This window comes from Lissotriton helveticus, chromosome 1_2 (genome assembly GCF_964261635.1).
Source record: "Lissotriton helveticus chromosome 1_2, aLisHel1.1, whole genome shotgun sequence".
In the NCBI taxonomy this organism is placed as follows: Eukaryota; Metazoa; Chordata; class Amphibia; order Caudata; family Salamandridae; genus Lissotriton; species Lissotriton helveticus.
In genome coordinates, this window is record NC_136058.1 from 103367535 (window position 1) to 103387131 (window position 19597).

A 19597-nucleotide genomic window follows, 5' to 3' on the forward strand; every position below is an offset into this window, starting at 1 on the left:
GTTAATCTAAAGTTTTTTTTTAGGCGTTTTGGAGGAAGATTTTGAAGAAGTATCAGTCTCCTCAACGGAGACCACTGTGACCCTGTTTTTAAGCCTATTAAGTCACAGAAGAAGCATTCCTTCCCGATCTTTCAAAGTCTTTGTAGAGAAAGTCTGACATACCTTGCAATCCTTAGGCTTGTGTTCAGGATACAGGCAGTAAAGGCAGTCCTTGTGTGGATCATCAATATGAAGTCTTTTCTTCCTGTAAGTACCACAGGCTCTGAAAAAACCTTCTTTAGGTGTATCTGACATGATGGGCGTCAGTTTAAATCACCTCAAAACAGATATACAGGGTTGGTAGTATATCTGACTAGAAAAAAACTCCAAAATAGAGAAATAGAAGAAAATTGAGCAGAGCTCAGTAGAGACTTCCTTAGCACGATGTGCGGTAGAAATTCTGAGGAACTGGAGCGTCTCTCAGGAAGGTTCAACAGAGTGGTGTCTATTGATTGGCTGGTTCTAAATTTAGTCCTTTTTTCTACAAAAGGACGGGATATGTTACAAAGGTTTTAAGGGGCCTAGGGCCTTATGGTCCATGTCCAATAGGACATTACTTTTATTAATACCGGGGGCTCCCATCTCGACGACGGGGAATGATTCAAGCATGTGAATCTATGAAAGTTCCAATACTGGAGTAATAGAACATTTACTGTTACAAAATATACAATGCTATTCCACCTATGAGGTGAAATTTAAAAGGTTTTAATAATGTCATTACGTTTTTCAATGTAGTAGTGTATACGATTAACAGTATTGAACTATGACAAGAATGAATGGAATCACCACTGCACCTGTCGCTTACAGCTCGAGCTTGAGTGGCCCACCAGTCCCTGCGAGGTCCCCCAGCGTTCCTGAGTCCAAGTCCACCAAGGGTTGACCCCTCCAGGACTCCAAGACGTAGCCTGCAGCCTCTGCACAGAGACACCTCCAACCGCCAGTTACCCGGTAAGGTGAAATATGACCTCAAAAGGCTACCCTGCATCCGGCCGTCCTGCGACCTGGAGAAGAGAACCTGAGCAGCACCTACATCCCCGAGCCCTTCAACTTAGCTGCCCAACTGTTGGTTCCTCCAGGAAGACTTCCTGGACCGAACCTGCAGCCAAAACCCGCAACTCCCACTGAAAACAGGGCACCAGACGCACCGGCCGCCCTTGTGGATGCACTTTCTGTTCTAACTTGATTCCCCCTTTGCTGCCCTGATCTTAAGTCTAATAAAGTCCACACTGGCATCAGTGTGGGTTTATTATGGTGAGAAGTTTGCTGCCAAAAATCCCAGAATTTAGTAATGCCATTATGGTGCTGTGGAATTTGTAATGACAAACTCCCAGGCCATATACTCTTTTATGGCTTTACTGCACTTACAATGCCTAAGAATGGACTTAGACACTGAAGGGGTAGAGTGCTTAAGCTAGAGGGGTGTCTTACCCATACCAAGGGCAGTGTGTTGCAGGTGTGGCACACAGGTATGTGTGTGTGTGTGTATATGTAGGGGTGTGTGTAAGTAGGTAGGTAGGCAAAAGACCTCTAAGACTAACACAATATTTGCTGCAGCCCTGATCACAGTGCCCTTGGTGCCTTTCACAAGGGACGTACATGTGCCCAGAGAGGTGCCAATTGGGGGTATAAATGTACAGTTTTGGGAAAGAAAACTGGCTCTGGGAACCTGACTTACTGGGACCCTGGGCACACCAAGTCAATGTGCATCAGAAATCTGACAAAAAGTGTGTGTGTGTGTGGGGGGGGGGGGGGGGGGGGGGGGAGTTACTGCAACAGAATCCCATCTTCCTACAATGAGTACTATGTGTTCTGTTAGCCTTTGAAAGACTATTTAGGAGACTGCCTCCTGGTCGATTCCTGCCTTGAATGAAGAACCTTGCTTAAAAAAAGTATACCAACATCTCGGTCCTTTATAGTCGGGCCAGAAAACAACTTGCAGATAACGCGGACCAAAGCAATATGAATGATGTAAATGCAATAAATCAAATTCTCATGGATTTCATTAGAAAAGGTTTGTTCTTCAAACCTCGTCTATTGGGAATGAGATTAGGTTCTGGAGGCTGCAAAATCAAGGTAGAAGTTGGAAGGTAAACATGTTAGCAAATCCCTTGGTCTGGCCTACCAACTCCGAGAAGGCCCCGCGGCAGAATCCAGGTATTCATCTATCACCCGCTGAAGAAGAAGAAATTTACACAAACTTTTCAAAATTAACTCTGGACAAGAGAGTCTCATTCTATAGCCCACTCACACACAGCAGGTGGATGAAATTTTAAAGACTGCCTCCAGTATGAAGATTAAGCTGTTGAGCCTCATCAGCAGAGGCAGGTAGGTAACACAGACCGATGCATAAAATGTTAGTTTAATAATGTGTTCTTGGAGCACATAACCAAGACGCCGAGACGCCTACGGGTATTCGTTCGCGCTTAATAAATAGCAATAATAAATAAATAAATAAAATGGCATATTGATGTGATTTATCTTGTATTGAATTTTTGCCAGCATTTCATTTGGAGAATGAGGTCAACCAATAAATTGTGTTTTTTTTCTCTAATGACAAGTTAAAATGAAGCAGCTGTCCACTAACTGAATTATTGCAAATAAAACCATATTGTAATACCACACTACTGCATTTTTTGTGTAACATTTATGAACACAATCTTAGGCCTACCGTTAAACTTTAAGCTATGTAAGTACTTACTCTATCCCACTGGCTGCAAAGCACTTGAGATGAATTGTTATAACTTCAGGCAGTTTGTCAAACAGTAGACTCCGCTCTGCTTCTGTATAATGAAGACAATTTTCACAGAAGTATTTATCCTCGCCCACAATGCGCTCCACCGAAGCAAACTGTGAAATGGCCCACTTCAAGCACTTTACGTCCGTTTTTGGATCTGGAGAGACTTTAAAAAGAAATCATTAAATTTAGCCAAGCGTCATTTAATTACTTATCTAAATCAAACATACAGGATCCATCTTTAGATCACTAATTGGTGCATACGAGTAAGCTTGTACTTAATGTTACCTACTTGTAACTCTTTCGGCTGGAATGCCTATTGTTGGCATATGTTCCCGAGCAGGACAGGGTAAAGAGAACTGCTCTTACATTTTCTACTCCTAGAGATTATGATGCAAAGGTGGGTGAAGTGGTATGCAGCCAGATTGTACGGCGAGCTAGAAAGCACTTTTCTACTTTCTACCTCTCACACAACCCAGCACATCAACCTTGGTTGCTGCGCTGTATTGATTGACATCTTTGTAAATCTGGCCCTTTGTATTCTTCAGGTTTGACTGAGTCCAACATTCCCATTGGACTACTTAACCAGAATGTAGTAAGAGTATTGCCGATCACTTTGAAAGAACCTGAAACTCTTGAAGTAGCCTGCCCAGATGGAGAGGTTTCCTTGTATATAGCATGGAACTTCTAGGTAAGTATCCTTAATTTACATGTGTGATTTTTCTAACAAGTTCGATATAGAAGTCTTTGATGATGCATTGCCAAAGGGATTTCCTGGTGTCCTGCCACCTGCCCTTGCCTTAAGAGAGTCGCCGTTTGGTGAATGCTGGAGAGGCACCAGCTGTTGCGAAAAGACATTAAATGTTCTGCATTTTTTTTTATTGGTGTGTTTGTTTCAATTACTACCGGGATCAATGTAGGGATCAAATAAGTTGGAGCCAGAGAGAACCAAATCCAGAACCTTCTGTTGGGTATGCATTTTGAGGTTCAAGAGCAAAGCCACATTGCATCACATGTAAATTCCATGATAGCAGACATAGGCTGCAAAACCAGCTACATCTGTTGCCACTCCTATCTGACTAGAAGCTAGGGATGATTTAGGACTTACATAAGTTAATACCTTTTTGTCTCTGATCACATATATACTGCGAATTGTTTCACAGACAGTCCGAGTAATCTAACGAAATGTATTGATTTAAAAAAATATATAAAACAAAGCGATGGAAATACACTGCTTGCGAACACAACTCCAGTGTGTCATCAATCATGGTAATTCACAAAAGATATAATCAAGATAACTAGAGGCATCTAAAATATTGATAACAGGCATGGAGCATCAAATTAATACGCATAGTTATGGAAGAACAGAAGTGTAGGAAACAGGGGAGGACTGTGTTTCAAGGAGGGGCAGAAGCAGGGCATTGGGGAGTCTGAATCTAATGTGTGAAGGCAATTATGCAATGGTCCCACAATATCTTTAGGACTGGAAGAGGGGGTGGGGGATGCATGTGTGCATAGTCTTCGCTAACAGTTTCACATAATGACATGCTTTTGAGCCAGGCATGAGCAGAAGGAGCCACAGTGCCACCCCAATGAAGCGTTTTCTCATTTAGCCAAGAAAAAGCACATGGAAGCAAGTTGGCGCATGGAGCATGGTATGTCTTTGGTGTATCCGAAAAGTGCAAGAAGGGGGTCCGGGGATAGATCCATGTCAGCCATTGTAGAGACGTATGCAAAAACATAAGTCCAGTACATGTGTATCACAGGGCAGGTCCAAGCTAGATGCGCAAAGTCAGTGCCAGAGGCATGGAATATGACACATTTATCGGATCTGGAGGGTCAAATTTAGGGATGTCCGAGAGCCAAAGATCGGTGCAGCGGACACTTTCAAATGCAATAGTTTGGGTCTATGATTGCAGGAAATATTCTTAATTAGTGAACTGCAATACGCCCATATTTTACCTGTGAGGGGGACTCCCAGCTCCTCAGCCCATACCTCTCGAACCCTGGCGGTTTGAGGGAGATGCAAATGCGGTACAGATGTGAGACTAAGAGCACCATCCCCATTAGCTGCAACAAACGTCGGGGGGGGTGTCTAGGGGTTTGGAGATGAATTACCATGGGCAGCAGGAAAGAGGGGAGCAGAGAGCGTAATTTGTTATGGAGTCTGAATAATGAAATGGTCCAAAAAGGGTAAATCATGTGCAGTTGGATCCGCAGTCTGCTGCACCACATGACCGTCTATGGAATAAAGCCCCCAGGGTGAAAAGGGTATGCTGGTGGGACACTCGTACAAGCTTTTCTCACGCAACCTCCGCAATCCGGATGTTACACAACAGGGCAGAAATCACTGAGGAACCGCACAACAGTACTGGCCGCAGCCCTAAAGCCTGCATGACACACGCGCCGGTACCAACTCCTGACCTATCCAGCCGGCCAGCCAGCAGGAATCCGAGGGGGCATGTCCCAGCGAGTCCGGGTGGCCTCTGCCTCAGGCTCATCCGCAGTCCGTCATGGCGGGGCCTCCGAGGCAGTGCTGGGTCACGCCACCCCTCAAGAGTCAGAAGCTCGGTCCAGGCTGAGTGCCACAGCTTCACAACATCCCCTTCCTCCAATATCGCCACAGTGCTCGGGAAATCACATGAGGCAATGATGGCGGTGGTTTAAGGTGAATTAGGGCCAATGCCACCGAAGCCTCATATGGTTGCAGCCATCTTGGTGTGAGGTTCTGTGAATTCTGAACGCGTGGGTTCCATTTTGTGTATGGCAGCCATTTTGTGGTTGCCCTCACATAGGCCGATGATTGTGGCTGAACTAGTCTTTTAAGGACATGTACACCTTAGCTCGAGTTCATGCTGACTCCTGTTTGACCTGAGTGAACTGACCCTGTTGCCTGAAGCTGACCTTGTTAAACCAGTTCCTGCCCTTTCGCTGATCAAGATTGAGGATCAAAGCACAGGACATTGTAGAGTTTGGTATGCACACACACACACACACCCCTTATCCTGCTTCTTATCTGTTTTCTGTTCCTTTTTCTATGGTCTGTTTATGATATGGGTTGTGGTCCTTTTTATTATGGGTTTGTCCGGCTTGTCTAAAGAAGAATGATGGGTTTGTTCAATGATTGATTAAGGGCCGGACAACTGTAAAATGGGTTTGTCGTTTGGCAGACCTTGCATGTCAGGTATTTTTTGCATGCCTGCAAAAGCAAGGACTGCCCCTTACTTTTATGCTGAGTTTTGTAACCCTGAGCATATATATAGCCTCTGTTCTCTGTACTCCTCAGACTACCTCATTCAGTTGCTACGGCTTCTGTGTGACGTGGCCTCACTTATTAAATTTAATAAAGATGTATTTTCATATTTTCAGCTTCTGTGCCAAGTTCTTTTTTCTATTAGTAAGTATTCCCTGAGAACGAAGACTACATTTCTTCAGGTGGCGGTTGTGGCCAAGCCCACCTCCACAATTATTGTATATGATCAATGGCTCCTTTATTAGTTAATGTCCCCCCACCTGTCATACAGGGAGGGAGGATATAGTCTGCTAATTTAGTTTTGCTGTTCAACATACAGTATTTGTGTGTATATTTGTCACCATCTAATACCTGCCGGGGAGGGTGCATACAAATCTGCAGCACTACATGCTACGAATAGATGCTTACAGGGCAAGTAACATACTCCATTCGTAGCATGTTGGCTGCAGATAAACATGCTATGCATAAATTGTAGATAAACATAACAAAATGGCTGGTCCGGTTCACTTTATAACAAATTTACACCCCACCCAGCCACTCTGTGCTACGTGGGACACTATTCATTTAGAAATTATTTATTTATCTTTTTTTTGTTATTGGTTTCTTTTATTTCACCAATGACATACAAGAGACAGTTGTCAAGCAGTTGAGTCCGCAAACAGATATAAGTGTGCACAATATATACAAGTGGCAAATGAATGACGGTGAAAAAATAAATCACAAATAATACTCCAAATCTTGAAACACCAAGTACCAACTTGCTATGTACAATACATATTCGAACATTAAAACATTTCATAAAACAACACAGTCCTTCGAAATGTGTACCAATGGAAAGGCGGTAACAGACAACTATTTAGGACTGCCTGCCTATCCACAAAGACCTGTGAAAAGGTGTTTTTAGAGATTGAACAGCAGGGGCGGGACTAGTGATATTGTTTATTCCCCCGCTGCACCCATCTTCCTTATCACAGGCTGGGTGTCAACGCGTTTCGAACCCTTGATGGTTTTAGGGTTCTCCTCAGGACGTGGACTGTATGGGTCCTGTTCTGTAGTCAGCGCACAGGGGCTGCAAAGGGGGTGGCACGTGGACAGTGGCTTCACCAATTAAGTACTTTCTTAGCTGGGCCTCGTATGTGAGCAGGCGGCGCGACGGTAGCCCCGACCGAAAAACGGGTCCGGGGGTTGCCAGGATTGTAAATATCCTTTGAAAAGGAGTCGGGTCCGGAAAAAGGATTAAATCACTCGGTGGCCGCTCGGTGACAATGTCAGACGCCGGCGGCCACCGAGTGATTTAATTCTTTTTCCGGACCCGACTCCTTTTCGAAGGATATTTACAATCCTGGCAACCCCCGGACCCGTTTTTCGGTCTGGGCTACCGTCGCGCCGCCTGCTCACATACGAGGCCCAGCTAAGAAAGTACTTAATTGGTGAAGCCACTGTCCACGTGCCACCCCCTTTGCAGCCCCTGTGCGCTGACTACAGAACAGGACCCATACAGTCCACGTCCTGAGGAGAACCCTAAAACCATCAAGGGTTCGAAACGCGTTGACACCCAGCCTGTGATAAGGAAGATGGGTGCAGCGGGGGAATAAACAATATCACTAGTCCCGCCCCTGCTGTTCAATCTCTAAAAACACCTTTTCACAGGTCTTTGTGGATAGGCAGGCAGTCCTAAATAGTTGTCTGTTACCGCCTTTCCATTGGTACACATTTCGAAGGACTGTGTTGTTTTATGAAATGTTTTAATGTTCGAATATGTATTGTACATAGCAAGTTGGTACTTGGTGTTTCAAGATTTGGAGTATTATTTGTGATTTATTTTTTCACCGTCATTCATTTGCCACTTGTATATATTGTGCACACTTATATCTGTTTGCGGACTCAACTGCTTGACAACTGTCTCTTGTATGTCATTGGTGAAATAAAAGAAACCAATAACAAAAAAAGATAAATAAATAATTTCTAAATGAATAGTGTCCCACGTAGCACAGAGTGGCTGGGTGGGGTGTAAATTTGTTATAAAGTGAACCGGACCAGCCATTTTGTTCTGTTTATCGACTGTTGAGGTCCAGGCTGGTCAGGGATAGGACCCAAAACCTCCTTTTGTTGACTGATGCATAAATTGTAAAGCAGTACCTCTCTCGCGCTGGCTTTATGCATGAGATGGTAACTTTGCTTGAAATAATGCTTGATGGACTGTTTGTCCAACTAGAGCCTGTTGTCTGGCTTGTACATCCACACCGTATTGTTTTGTAAAAGTGTGTGGGTTTAGCCCTGTTGCTGCTTTGAAAACATCAACAAGAGGATATTCCCTAGAAATGCCTTTGTTGCTTCTTTTTTTCCTTGTTGAATCTGCCTTTGGAATGGTTGTTGGTGTTCATTTTCATTTGGTATAGCAAATTTGTATACCTGTAACTCTCCATCGTGCTACTCCTAATTTTGAGATAGCATTTCCTTTAAGTGGAATTGAGAAAGATACGAACAGTTGTGTTTTGTGCATTCAAAATAGTACCGAAGTGCACATTTAACATTAAGTGTATGTAGAGCATGTTCTGCTACAGTTTCTTGTTTTGGAAAGAAAACTTGTAAGTCTAAAGTTTGATTTAAATGGAAAGATGATATAACTTTTGGTAGGAACTTTGGGTTTGTATGTAAACACATTTTACCAGGGAACACTTGAAAACGTGGCCTTCAATAGTAACCGCATGTATTTTGCCGACCCTTCAGAGGTTATTGCTACGAAGAAAGTCACCTCCCCTTTTAACAATTGTATCCGACAGATATGAAGTGGTTCAAATAGTGGCCCCATGACTCTTGTTAACACAATGTTACATGTAGGTACAGGTGGTGTAAGAGGTGGAATGACTCTTCAATCTTTCCATGAAGGTTTTGATGACAAGAATGTGGAAAAGGGACTGATGCTTCCTGTTTTGTAGATACGCTGAAATTGCTACTAATTGTAGACGTATGGAGGTATATGCTAAATTCTCTTTTTGCAAATGTAAAAGTAACAAACTAGTGTCGTTCTGTTGGAGAGGACGGATTACTGTTTTGTGAAGCACAATGTTGAATACGTTTCCCTTTAGCAGCATAGCTTGCCCTTGTGGTTGGTCTTCAGGTCTCTATAAATAGTCATGCATTCTGGAGATAGATTAAAGTATCCAAACTTCAGGACTTTAGGAGCAAGATCTCAAGATTGAGCTGTTGAGTTATTGGAATGTCTCACCCTGCCCCAAGTGAGAAGGTTTGGATAGTTGGGTAGTTTCTCGTGTGGTACTAGGGACAGCTCTTGTAGTGTTGTGTACCATGGTTGTTGAGCCCATGTTGGAGCTAGGAGTATGAAGATTAATGAAGTCAGTCTGTGTTGCCTGACGATGTATGGAATGAGTGGGACAGAAAGGCATATGTAAATATCCCTGACCAGTTCATCCATAGTGTGTTCCCCTTGGATTGTGGGTGTCTGAATGGAAGTATTGCCGGACGTTGAGGCTTGGACTACCAATCTCTCTGCGGCAGGGTGTTGGATGAGGAAATTTGGGTCCCCTGGGGCGGTCAGTGGGCAATCTTCCTATTCACAGGAGCCCTTGTGTTGGGTTTGGACAAAGTCCCCAAAAAAACATCAGTGAGGGCCTCGTTGAACCCGAATAGAAGTTCAGAAGGGTGAGACTCCTGGTTGCAGCACCTCCATCAAAGCGTTACCCTGGACTGCCACTGAGGGCAACTGAAGGTCCAGGATCTCAGCCGCCTACTGCACAACCATTTCATAAGAGGCTCCCTCCTCTAGCATACCAGTATCTAGAGAAGTATTCAGTCCATTGGCTTCACACAGTTCCTCACACCAGTTCATGTTAGGGTTTTCTTCAAATGGCTGTTATTCCACAGGGTCCAGCGACCCCTCCTAGAGTCCTAACCCAATGGGATAGAGCTCAGGCACCGATCAAAGAGGCAATGTTCCCAATGGCGCTGGGCGACGCCACTCCGGCTCTGTATCCGAGTCGGGAACCAGAATGGGGCCGCCGCGAGCGTATCTGGACTGGCATAGCAGAAGGTCGAGTTGGTACGACTGACACCAGTCCGAATCCAGGAATGGATCAATTAGGCCCAACTGGGGCCGGAGCCGCTGGCGCGTACCAGACGGGGCCCCATTGGTACACCGGAGGTGGTCGGGCTGTCCAAAAATGAGGTGCATGGTCTCTTAGAACTCTTTCATTTCAGTGAGGGGACACTCTGGCTCCTGGAAAGTTGGGGAGGCACGGAGTCTGCCCATGCGCTAGCTCTGTCGCAGAACCAGCCCTTGAATGCAGTTGTTCCCTCGTCTCATTAAGACAGCCTCCTCATACTACAAGAGAACGCAAAAATGGCCCATGCACTATGGCTGCTTATTAGGTACAGTTAGTTGGAATTCTCAAACACTAGTTTAAGAGCTTTAAAAACCAACTGAGTGGTGGGTGTATTCCTACTTCTGGGATAGGCTTAGAAACAAGAAAAAGTTAACTACTAATAGCACCAGTTCTCTGTCAAAAGACGTTTTGTCAGTATTCCTAACCAGCAATTGTCCTACAAGAGATTGGGATCCTGGAGTATCTAACAGGAGAGAAAACTCGCCAACAAAGCAAAAAATAAGTAAATAAATAAACCTAGATGCCTATCAACAGAAAACATTGGATTTACATTTCTTAACTTTTAAACACTAAATAAGCAGCAAAATTATCAAAACTGGATGAAATAAATATAAAGGCTACACTGCTGAGGAACATTTCCTCTCATTATTTTGATACAAGCATAGCTTAAGAGAAAGAAAAATATGCTGTCACTTTAAGGCTGTAATTGGCGGCAACACTCCCTGCAAGCAGCTCATTGAAAGTTACAGGTATTGATAGTGTTACAGGTAAGTAAAAAAAAAAAAAGTTATTCAATTGCAATCCATTTTCTGCATCGTAGGAATCATGACAATTCATGAATACAGAATATTTCTAGTGTGCGGGGATGCCAGGTACACTTCAAATCTATACAAAGACTGTATATTTAACAGAGCAGAGATCTGGCATTTTAGAATGCAGTTACAGTCTCAATATGCTATACAAGTAATTTTGTTTCCAAGATACTAATTATACATAGAAGACAGCGTTGCAGCACCAACTCTTTAAAACTACAGCACAGAGGAGCCCTGAAAGTATAAGGTTAAAGAAGAAAGTACTCTGTAAAGATCTTCCAGGAGCAATAAAGTTCCAGCACATACGCTCCTCGCTTAAATCAAATTATAAACAGTGTGCAGTTCCTCGTGAGGAAAATGTAGGGTCAAAGGTTCCAGGAAAAGTAATATGGTCCAACAGCAGCACACGCCCCAACACACCCAAATAGGTATCATGCTTCATCATTGGGCTAGCTCCTCGCCAGGCCAGTGCTGCAATGCCCGACGGGCACCCACAAGGGGACTTTTTGCCGGAGATCTTAAAATAGGTTAAGTGGTACTCAGGGTCAGTCAATTTAATGAATGAGTTCACTAACCTAGATAAATACATCTATTGTAACCTGGGGGGTGTGCGGTGTCCGACATGTGTCTGGTCTATGTCAACAAGACCAAGTGGCGATTCATCAGGACCTAAAGAACAAACCTAAATTACACAATGACTGGGTTCAGTGAAGATAACAACTCTTCCCAAGGTAACCAATCACTCGACCATAAAAGTTGGTAAAAAATATATATATAATTTTTTATTATTTATGACCTTAATGCAAGTAGAATCCTCCCAATTAGGGTATATAATGAAGCCCCATAAACAAGCATTTACAATGCAATAGGTCTCGCCATCGAAAAAGTTAGAGCTATTGGCATTGTAAATGACAAACTTTTTATTTATGGGTTGGTTTTGAAAACAGATAAATAAATAGCATTGTCATTTACAACGCCAGTAGCTTAATCTCTCGCAAATGCAAGACCTATTGCACAGACAGACAGACAGACAGGCAGACAGACAGACACACACACACAGCCACACACAGACACACACACAGCCACACACCATAATTCCAAGAGTCAATGTAGTTAAACAAGGTGCATACAATTTGAGTAAAACACATAATAGATTGAGGTGTTAATGTTCTGGATCTAGCAGAGCAAAGCCAAGACATTATAGTAGAAGAAAGAAAATGTACCTATTTTATGCTGTATACACTTTAGTATGGGTTTTAACGTCAGCATAAAAAAATAAAAAAAATGGTAAGTGTATTGTTGCAGAAGCTGAGCGGCCTGGCAGAAACTAAAATGGAGTAAAAGGGGTCACGCTTTTTTTAAAAAGTTACACAATGTCTCAGAGTGAGAATTTGAACTCTACAGTTGTTGCAATCATCCTTTCCAGGAAAATACGGAGCGTCAAGAGTGCTGTAGTTAAGATATGCCCTTACTCATATAGGTCAAGATACACAACCTCCCGATTCTGAACCAGGACTTATCTCAGTACATCTCCCACCACGTCAGACTGGCCTGCCACTTAAACCTATCCCAGTTCCGAGATTATTACCTCAAGAGAACGTCCTGATCACGATATCCAGAGAGTTCCAATAAGACCCCCAACAACTACAGAGAAATTATATTCCCTACCACCCTTGGGTTCCTGAACAAGAAACTCATTAAGAACCCTCCGCCTCTAGGTGCGCTCCTTCAAAATCCTCTGTCCTCCCATGTACTCTCCTATGCATGAGCCTTGTGAAGTGGTATCCTAGAAAGCAACGAAGAGCTGCACGCAATAGGGTTATACATTCGAACAAGAGTGACCGAGAGCTATAGATGAGTTGAAGCTAGGGGCTCAAGAAATACTGGTTAAAATGTTCCTACTATTCTGTTAAGTAATTTTGTTGCCACTATTCTGTTTGTTTTGCTAGTAACAACTATACATATTGTATACACTAGGGTGGGATTCTGATTTTAACAAAATCATGAAAATATGTTCTTAATGCGTATTCTTGAGTGTATCTATGTCTGTCGAAGAGCCCCGTCACCAAGGCAACAGCACTGGCCGCTGTATGTTTGTCTCCCTAAACCACCACTTGAACAGCAGCCGCCCGCGTGAAGGTGGGGCGTTCACATCCGGGGTGGATGAATCCTGCTCCCTGCCTGGGCGGTGGCTCGGCGATCACTTCTGGTGTGGCTGTGTCATCTTTTCGGGCTGGTCATTCTCGCGCCTAGCCAATGACAGGCTTCACGGGGCGGTGCGGCCAGCCTTTCCTTACTCCACCCCTACCGAACCAGCTTTCCAATTGGTGTTCTTTGCCTTCGCTTTTCAAGTTCTTTCGGAGTCGATAGCATAGCAGAAGTAATCGGATGCTTAAAGATTTTCTTTCGGGAGGCAAAAGGAGGTAAGTCTTCCCGCTTGGGAGGTTGCCGCCCCAGTCGGAAAGGTTATTGTAGATGTAGGACACTTGGCAAGGCTTGGCACTAAGGGAGGGTAGATGGCAGCTCACCTTTCGCAACGCTTGGGACTTGAGCAGGCAGGGCACTTTGCAAGGGCAGATGGGAGGGCACTATTAAGTTCACAGTAGAGCTCTTTGGAAGAGATGAAAAGTTGTCTTAATTCAACGGAAGGGGGTTTACTTTGGGAGGGAAGATGGAAGGGAACTTAAGAAGTGAGGTGGGGAGGGGTGTGTGTGTGTGTGCATGCATTAGTGTGGCTGTGTGTGTGCGTGCGTGATTGAGAGAGGCGAGAGGCTGACTTGCTGTGAATGTGGGACAGGAGATGTGCATGGTGCCGGGCTGGACGTGCGCGTCCACAGACCCCAATCATCGCGCGTGCCCGGTCTGTCTCCCTTGAGAGGCATGACGCTGACAATAAGTCTCGGTGGCGACAGCGCTTCCGCTGCAACGCCAGGCGAGACCTAAAAACTATGTCTACTACAACATAGACCTGGCATTCAAAAACAACCAGAAAGTCAGGTACCAGGTACACATAACCACAGAACATTACCTTCTCACTTGCATCTGTCCTCATTCCAACCTTTTCACTAGCACCCAGTCCCAACCACAAAATGAAATCCACAGAAAGTCCAGCATAGGTCTTCTTTTCACAATAGAGATGCCAATTCCATGGCACTTCACAAACCCCCTGTAGTACAAAAGTACCAGAACACACACAACCATACAGGTTCTGCCTCCGTCAGCCTCAGAAATACTGGCTTCTCCTTTTCCATTCTTACACCAGTATATGTCCGACATTTTTCATAAAACTACCTATTTACTTTGTGGGATGAAGGAGTATCTTGCCTCAGAAGGGTGACTTCTAATAGGCGTGGTTTCTTGTGAAGGTTGGATGTGGGGACCTCCTCAAACCCCACAGACCCCCATTTTGAGTGCTTGCTGATAATCTGCTTGTTCTTGCTCTCCCTCTGATGTTAAGGTTTATGTTGCAGACAAGCCACCAGAAAAGCACCGCTGCTCTCTGCACCAAACAAACCACCATAACATCAGGTGTGTTTCTCACAATAGACACCCTCTGTGTAGACATACCAAGCACCACACTGACTACAGCAACTAAGTGCAGATTTCGAGCGTACATGCTCCCTGTACTCTCTAACCCCACCCTCCCATAACACCCCCCGCCACCACCCCCGTGCAAAGTCCTGCTGTGCAGACTGTGGTCAGTTGAGGATCTATAATAAATCTGCCTGCTGATGATTCAGAGGAGCTCATCGAAATTCCCCCTCGCTGTATCAGTGTCACACTTAAGATCTAGATGGGTGGGGGAGCTACATGCAACCTGCAAGAAAGGGTGCAGCAGCAGCCAAATCTGGGTAGACTAGGAGAACAGTTTCAGACACCCGTTGAACTGAAGCAAATACAGAACCTTAGCTTTCCAAACAATACTAGACCCCTTATGCAAATTCATAAAGTTAAATAAGATTTGTGATACAAGCTCATGTGCAAGGAGGACTAGATGCGCTAGAGTAGACCTTTTAATTTGTATTAATTCACTGATCACTAATTCACTCAAGGCTCGGACGTAAATGTGAATAAAGTGAGTGAAATTGTTGATTGTCCAAGGATGATTAATCCCAGTAATAACGCTTGTGCTAAGTTTGATATTACTGTTGTCAGTTATGGGCAGGATTAGTCGCAAAGATGGTGCTCCTGCCTAGATGCTGCTACATCTTTCAAAATATACAACGCCCAATAGGCCGACAACCGTTTAAAAGCCTGGACAGCTTCTTATTCTTTCTCATATGGGCCTGATAAACGCAGCAGAGTCCGACTGAAAGTGCTGACGCTAGACTTGGAAGAAGGCGGAATCGGCTTACCAAATATGGAACTATACAATATAGCAGCGCAGCTAGAGCACGCTGCTAAATGGTGTGTGGATGGGCCCAATAGGGAGAAACATTTTTTTTGGCAGGAACACAAGACACATTAAATGTACCTAAATGGCTCATTCAAGGTCCCTCTATGAACAAGCGCTGCCCCTAAGTGGTGAGGCAGATGCATACACATCAGAACGGGTGATTAGGTCCATACTGCGCAAACCTCTGTTCTCTAAAAACTTACCAACATGGTGGCTAAAACCTTTCTTGAACATCATGAAGGATATGTCAGTATCAGCCTGGAAAGACAGCGGCTGTGAAACACCACAGGACTTATACCCGCGAAAGTGGTGCTTTGCTTTCACAGAGGTGCAAGAGACATTTGGGGTAGGCCCCAGTCAGTTTTTGCAATACGCCAAGTTAACCAAGACAGCCAGCAACATTTGGACTGGCTTTCCACAAACCCCTAACCAGTCGCAGACGTTGGGGGTACTGCAGGACGTGGGTTCTCCTCGGAGACTGGCCTCCCGCTTGTGTAGAGAACTAAAACACGACCTGCCCAAGGCTATGTTCCTGGTAAGACAGGCAGGGCCGGACTGGGAACCAAAACCGGCCATGGCAAAGTGCTTGGCCGCCCCCCCCCCCCCCCCCGCCTCCCCACTCAGGGGGGTTGGAGGTGCCGCCGAGCGCTTTGCTTGGGGCGGTTTTCGGCCGATTTTGTCGCAGGGCCGATTTTGCAGCTATGCTGCAAAAACAGCCCTGCAACAAAATCGGCCCCCAGGGGCTCAAAACCGGCCCCCACCCTTGCGGCGCACCGGGGAATTGCCCGGTGCCCGCTATGGTCAGTCCGGGCCTGAAGACAGACCCTTTGTAGGACAGGGAATGGCGTAAAGTCTGAGCACTAGTATGGGGATTTGCATGTAATGCACGTTTTAAGTTGCCACCTTTGTATGTCCTGCACAGCACCCATCTGTTGCCGAGGAGACTCCTCAGATTTTACCGGAGCAGGTCAGATACATGTCCTATATACGGGGTGGAGGGAGCAGACTTTTTGCACATGACCTGGAGGTGTACGGGGTTGATACCCTACTTTGAATCCACCAACCAACTAGGAGAGGTGGGGGACACACACAGATACTTTCCGTCATTGTCCTCTACACGTGATACCATGCTGCTCCAGAAGGAGCAAGTCCACTATAGATTTGCGATGCTAGGTCTAGTTGGTGCAAACAGAAGAGCAGCTATTAGCTAGATGGCTTTCACTGTTGATCCCCTCATATGCGCAGTGGAACACTGACATGGTAGAATGAGGGTTAGATGTCCTAGTGAGGAGGGTAGGAGAGGAGAGTGTAAATGTGGATGTAGGCCACAATCAGGCACCTGTTGTGCTCTGCAAGCTGTGACGCCAAAGTTGTTCAATGTATAGTTTCATAATAAAATTGAAAATATATATTTTTTTAAATAAAGTTTGATGTGAGTTTGTATTCGACTGGGTTCAAGCCATTGGACCGTATTATATTTCTTAATTTACTGCACAACCAGTTGGTAGCTACCCCACAATCAATTACATTTGAAATTTCCCAGTCTAATGTGCGTACTTTGTCTATGCCACCTGGTTCTACATTTTGATAGAAAAGGCAAATGCATTACTACTTTATAACAAGATTATTCTTTGTTGTCCTTTAATTTTCTGCAATGCCCAGCCTCCACAAACCCATGAAAAGGTGTCGCTTTTAATATTGACCCAAAAATATCGTATCCACGATGGCATCGACCACAATGTCGTCAAGGTCAGTATATATGTACAGAAAGCAGTATAGAGTTTTCATTCTTACTTGCAAAACGACACCACGCCACAGGTGGTGACTGCACAAAGGTCCGCAGGAAAGAGGTGCTGCTAGTGCTTCTACAGGTGATCTTTGTTTATAAACATGACGTGCACGCGGCCCAGCCCGTGCTATGCACTTGCATGCCAATGCATAAAATGCTAAAAGTGGCAGTACTGTAAACGGCACAGCGCGCCCTGCAGTCCGAGAGCTGGCACTGCCCTTTTCTCCCTTCCTGGCTTCAGCTGTTATGCCTTTTTGTGTTTAAAAAAAGACCCGAAAGAGCTCACTCCTGCCTGTGGGGAGCCCGGTAGCAGGGTAGCGGCGCGCTCGAGGCTGCCTGGGGTCGCCTCCTGGGAGTCCTGGAGAGGCGCACTTCGGAAGCGGTGGAAGAGATAATTCGATCCCGAGCCTGGGCACGATGACGAGTTTTCACTTTTACTGGAAGAGGGGAGGGCGGCATTTTAAATCTCCTCCCCGACACTCCACAGATTTGGAAGACCCAGTCTGTTTTTTTTAAAGATTTATGGGCTGGAGAGGCGCGCGTGGAGGCTTTTTTTTAAGCTCATCGGCCCCTGTTTGCCGATTCCTCTCTCCCCATTCGTGCCTTCGCTCCAGTTGGTGAAGTACACAGTCATGCCTTGTTGCAGAACACAAGCGTAGAAGGGAATAGGTGAGTAATCGGATTCAGTTTTTTTTTTAAGTTTGCCTCCTTATTTGGCCTCTTCCTAAACTGTTTTCATTTCTTTATTAACTCTTTAAGAACTTGCGAGGTACTTCGAGAAGCACAGTGGCATCTCCATAAAACGCCCTTCTTTCACCTAAGGATACAACTAAATGTATTATAGTCTGGCCAAAATGTTTGTGTTGTATTGCAATATGTTTATAGCCACTTGCTGCGCCTATGTGGGGTGCACTGAAGCGCGTTCCGAATTAGATAGCATGCTACGCTATGTCGGGTGCTTGGTTGGAAACAAATATTGCACTAATAAATGCAATTTCCATGATTTTTTTCTCGATAATTGTGTTTAAATCCTTGACAAATGTATATATAGTGAATTTCTATGTGATATAACATTGATTTATTATATTAGTTATATGGTAACTCGGACCACATTTTATTTGTACTGCTACATGGACCCAGGTCCTTGAGTTATAAGGGCCTACCCCTTTATTACTCATACATATTGCCACATTATGAAGCAATGTTGTAAAGTTCTCCGATACTCTCGGGTCAGGTCAGCGCTATATAAAACTCCTAAAATATATCAAAATAAACATACTCCGGCATGAACAGATCCTCAGAACTGCCTCCATTAGTGGAGACAATTGGACTCCAAAAAGGATACTTAAAGTCAAAGCGCTCAACGTTTATTGACTAGATGTGCTATTGGCCACAAAGCTGACTTTGTAGTTGAAAAGTTTAACTCCAGCCATACTTACAACTCCACAGTTAAGTTTATGCAGCCATGCAGTTATGATCCTCATAATCTAAAAGAAAGCTGAGAAAGAGATGTTGACGTTTCGACCAGAGATGAATAAAAGGGTCTCTTCAGGACTAAGTCCTACCTGTGAGAGACGAAGGCAGAAACCCAGCGACCACAGATCAGTTACTCGCTCTAATTAATTCGTACGGGCAAAAACCTCAACAAAGGCGATCACTCACCGCTAAATATTAATTACATCTCATTAAACATTTCAATGTGTCATTCATGGCAACATCAATTGTTTAGGTAAAGACAGGGGATCAGTGGGTCCACCCTGTTCTCAAATTCAGTATGTATCTCTCGTAAGTAATGTTATCCTAATGAGAAAACGTAAAAGGGGGCGGGGTGTAGAAAGGTGGGGCGGCGGTGTAGTAAGGTCGGGGGGTGGTGGGGGGGGGTTGGAAGGTAAGTTTATTTGCAATGCTCCAAACTTTTAAAGGAGCTACACCATTTAAATTATGTGTAAAGTTAGCATGCACCTGCATTGCATTCCTAAACACTCTCGTAGTGAGTCCTATTTGCAGGCAAACCATGTGATGCATATCTGCGCTTAAATCGCCTAGAGATCAAAGTACTACTAGATACTGTCATTTATAACGTGGCCCCATGAGATGTGCAGATCAATGTGGATCACACTGCCCATATCGTGCATTAATAAAAACTTCATCCGTGTAACAATTATCCGTGTCATTAATGGTGAAAACATAAGACAACTGTATCCAGTTGTGTGGCGTCCCCCTGATAACGCACAGTGTACCCATGGACACTGAATACCTGTGGAGTAGGAACGGATGAGACAGACCTCTCTGTTCCAAGGGGGAATCGCTCGTAATTATGAACAATTCAAATCCACGATCCAAAAATTTACATGGACTGCAAGGATGATTCATCCATCAAACTCTAAATATTTATATCATGCTACGTGAAAACTGTGTCCCATCCATGCACTTACTTGATGGGAAAGCAA

At 44.5% G+C, this 19597-nt stretch overlaps 1 protein-coding gene across 1 annotated transcript in view; it reads right to left on the bottom strand.

Moving 5' to 3' along the window:
- Window positions 1-19597, bottom strand: part of USP1 (ubiquitin specific peptidase 1) — a 124216-nt gene that overhangs the window by 24888 nt on the left and 79731 nt on the right. Inside the window, exon 7 of the mRNA XM_078669550.1 lies at window positions 2738-2939. Within this exon, the coding sequence (XP_078525676.1) occupies window positions 2738-2939 (202 nt within the window). The remainder of the gene's footprint in view (window positions 1-2737; window positions 2940-19597) is intronic.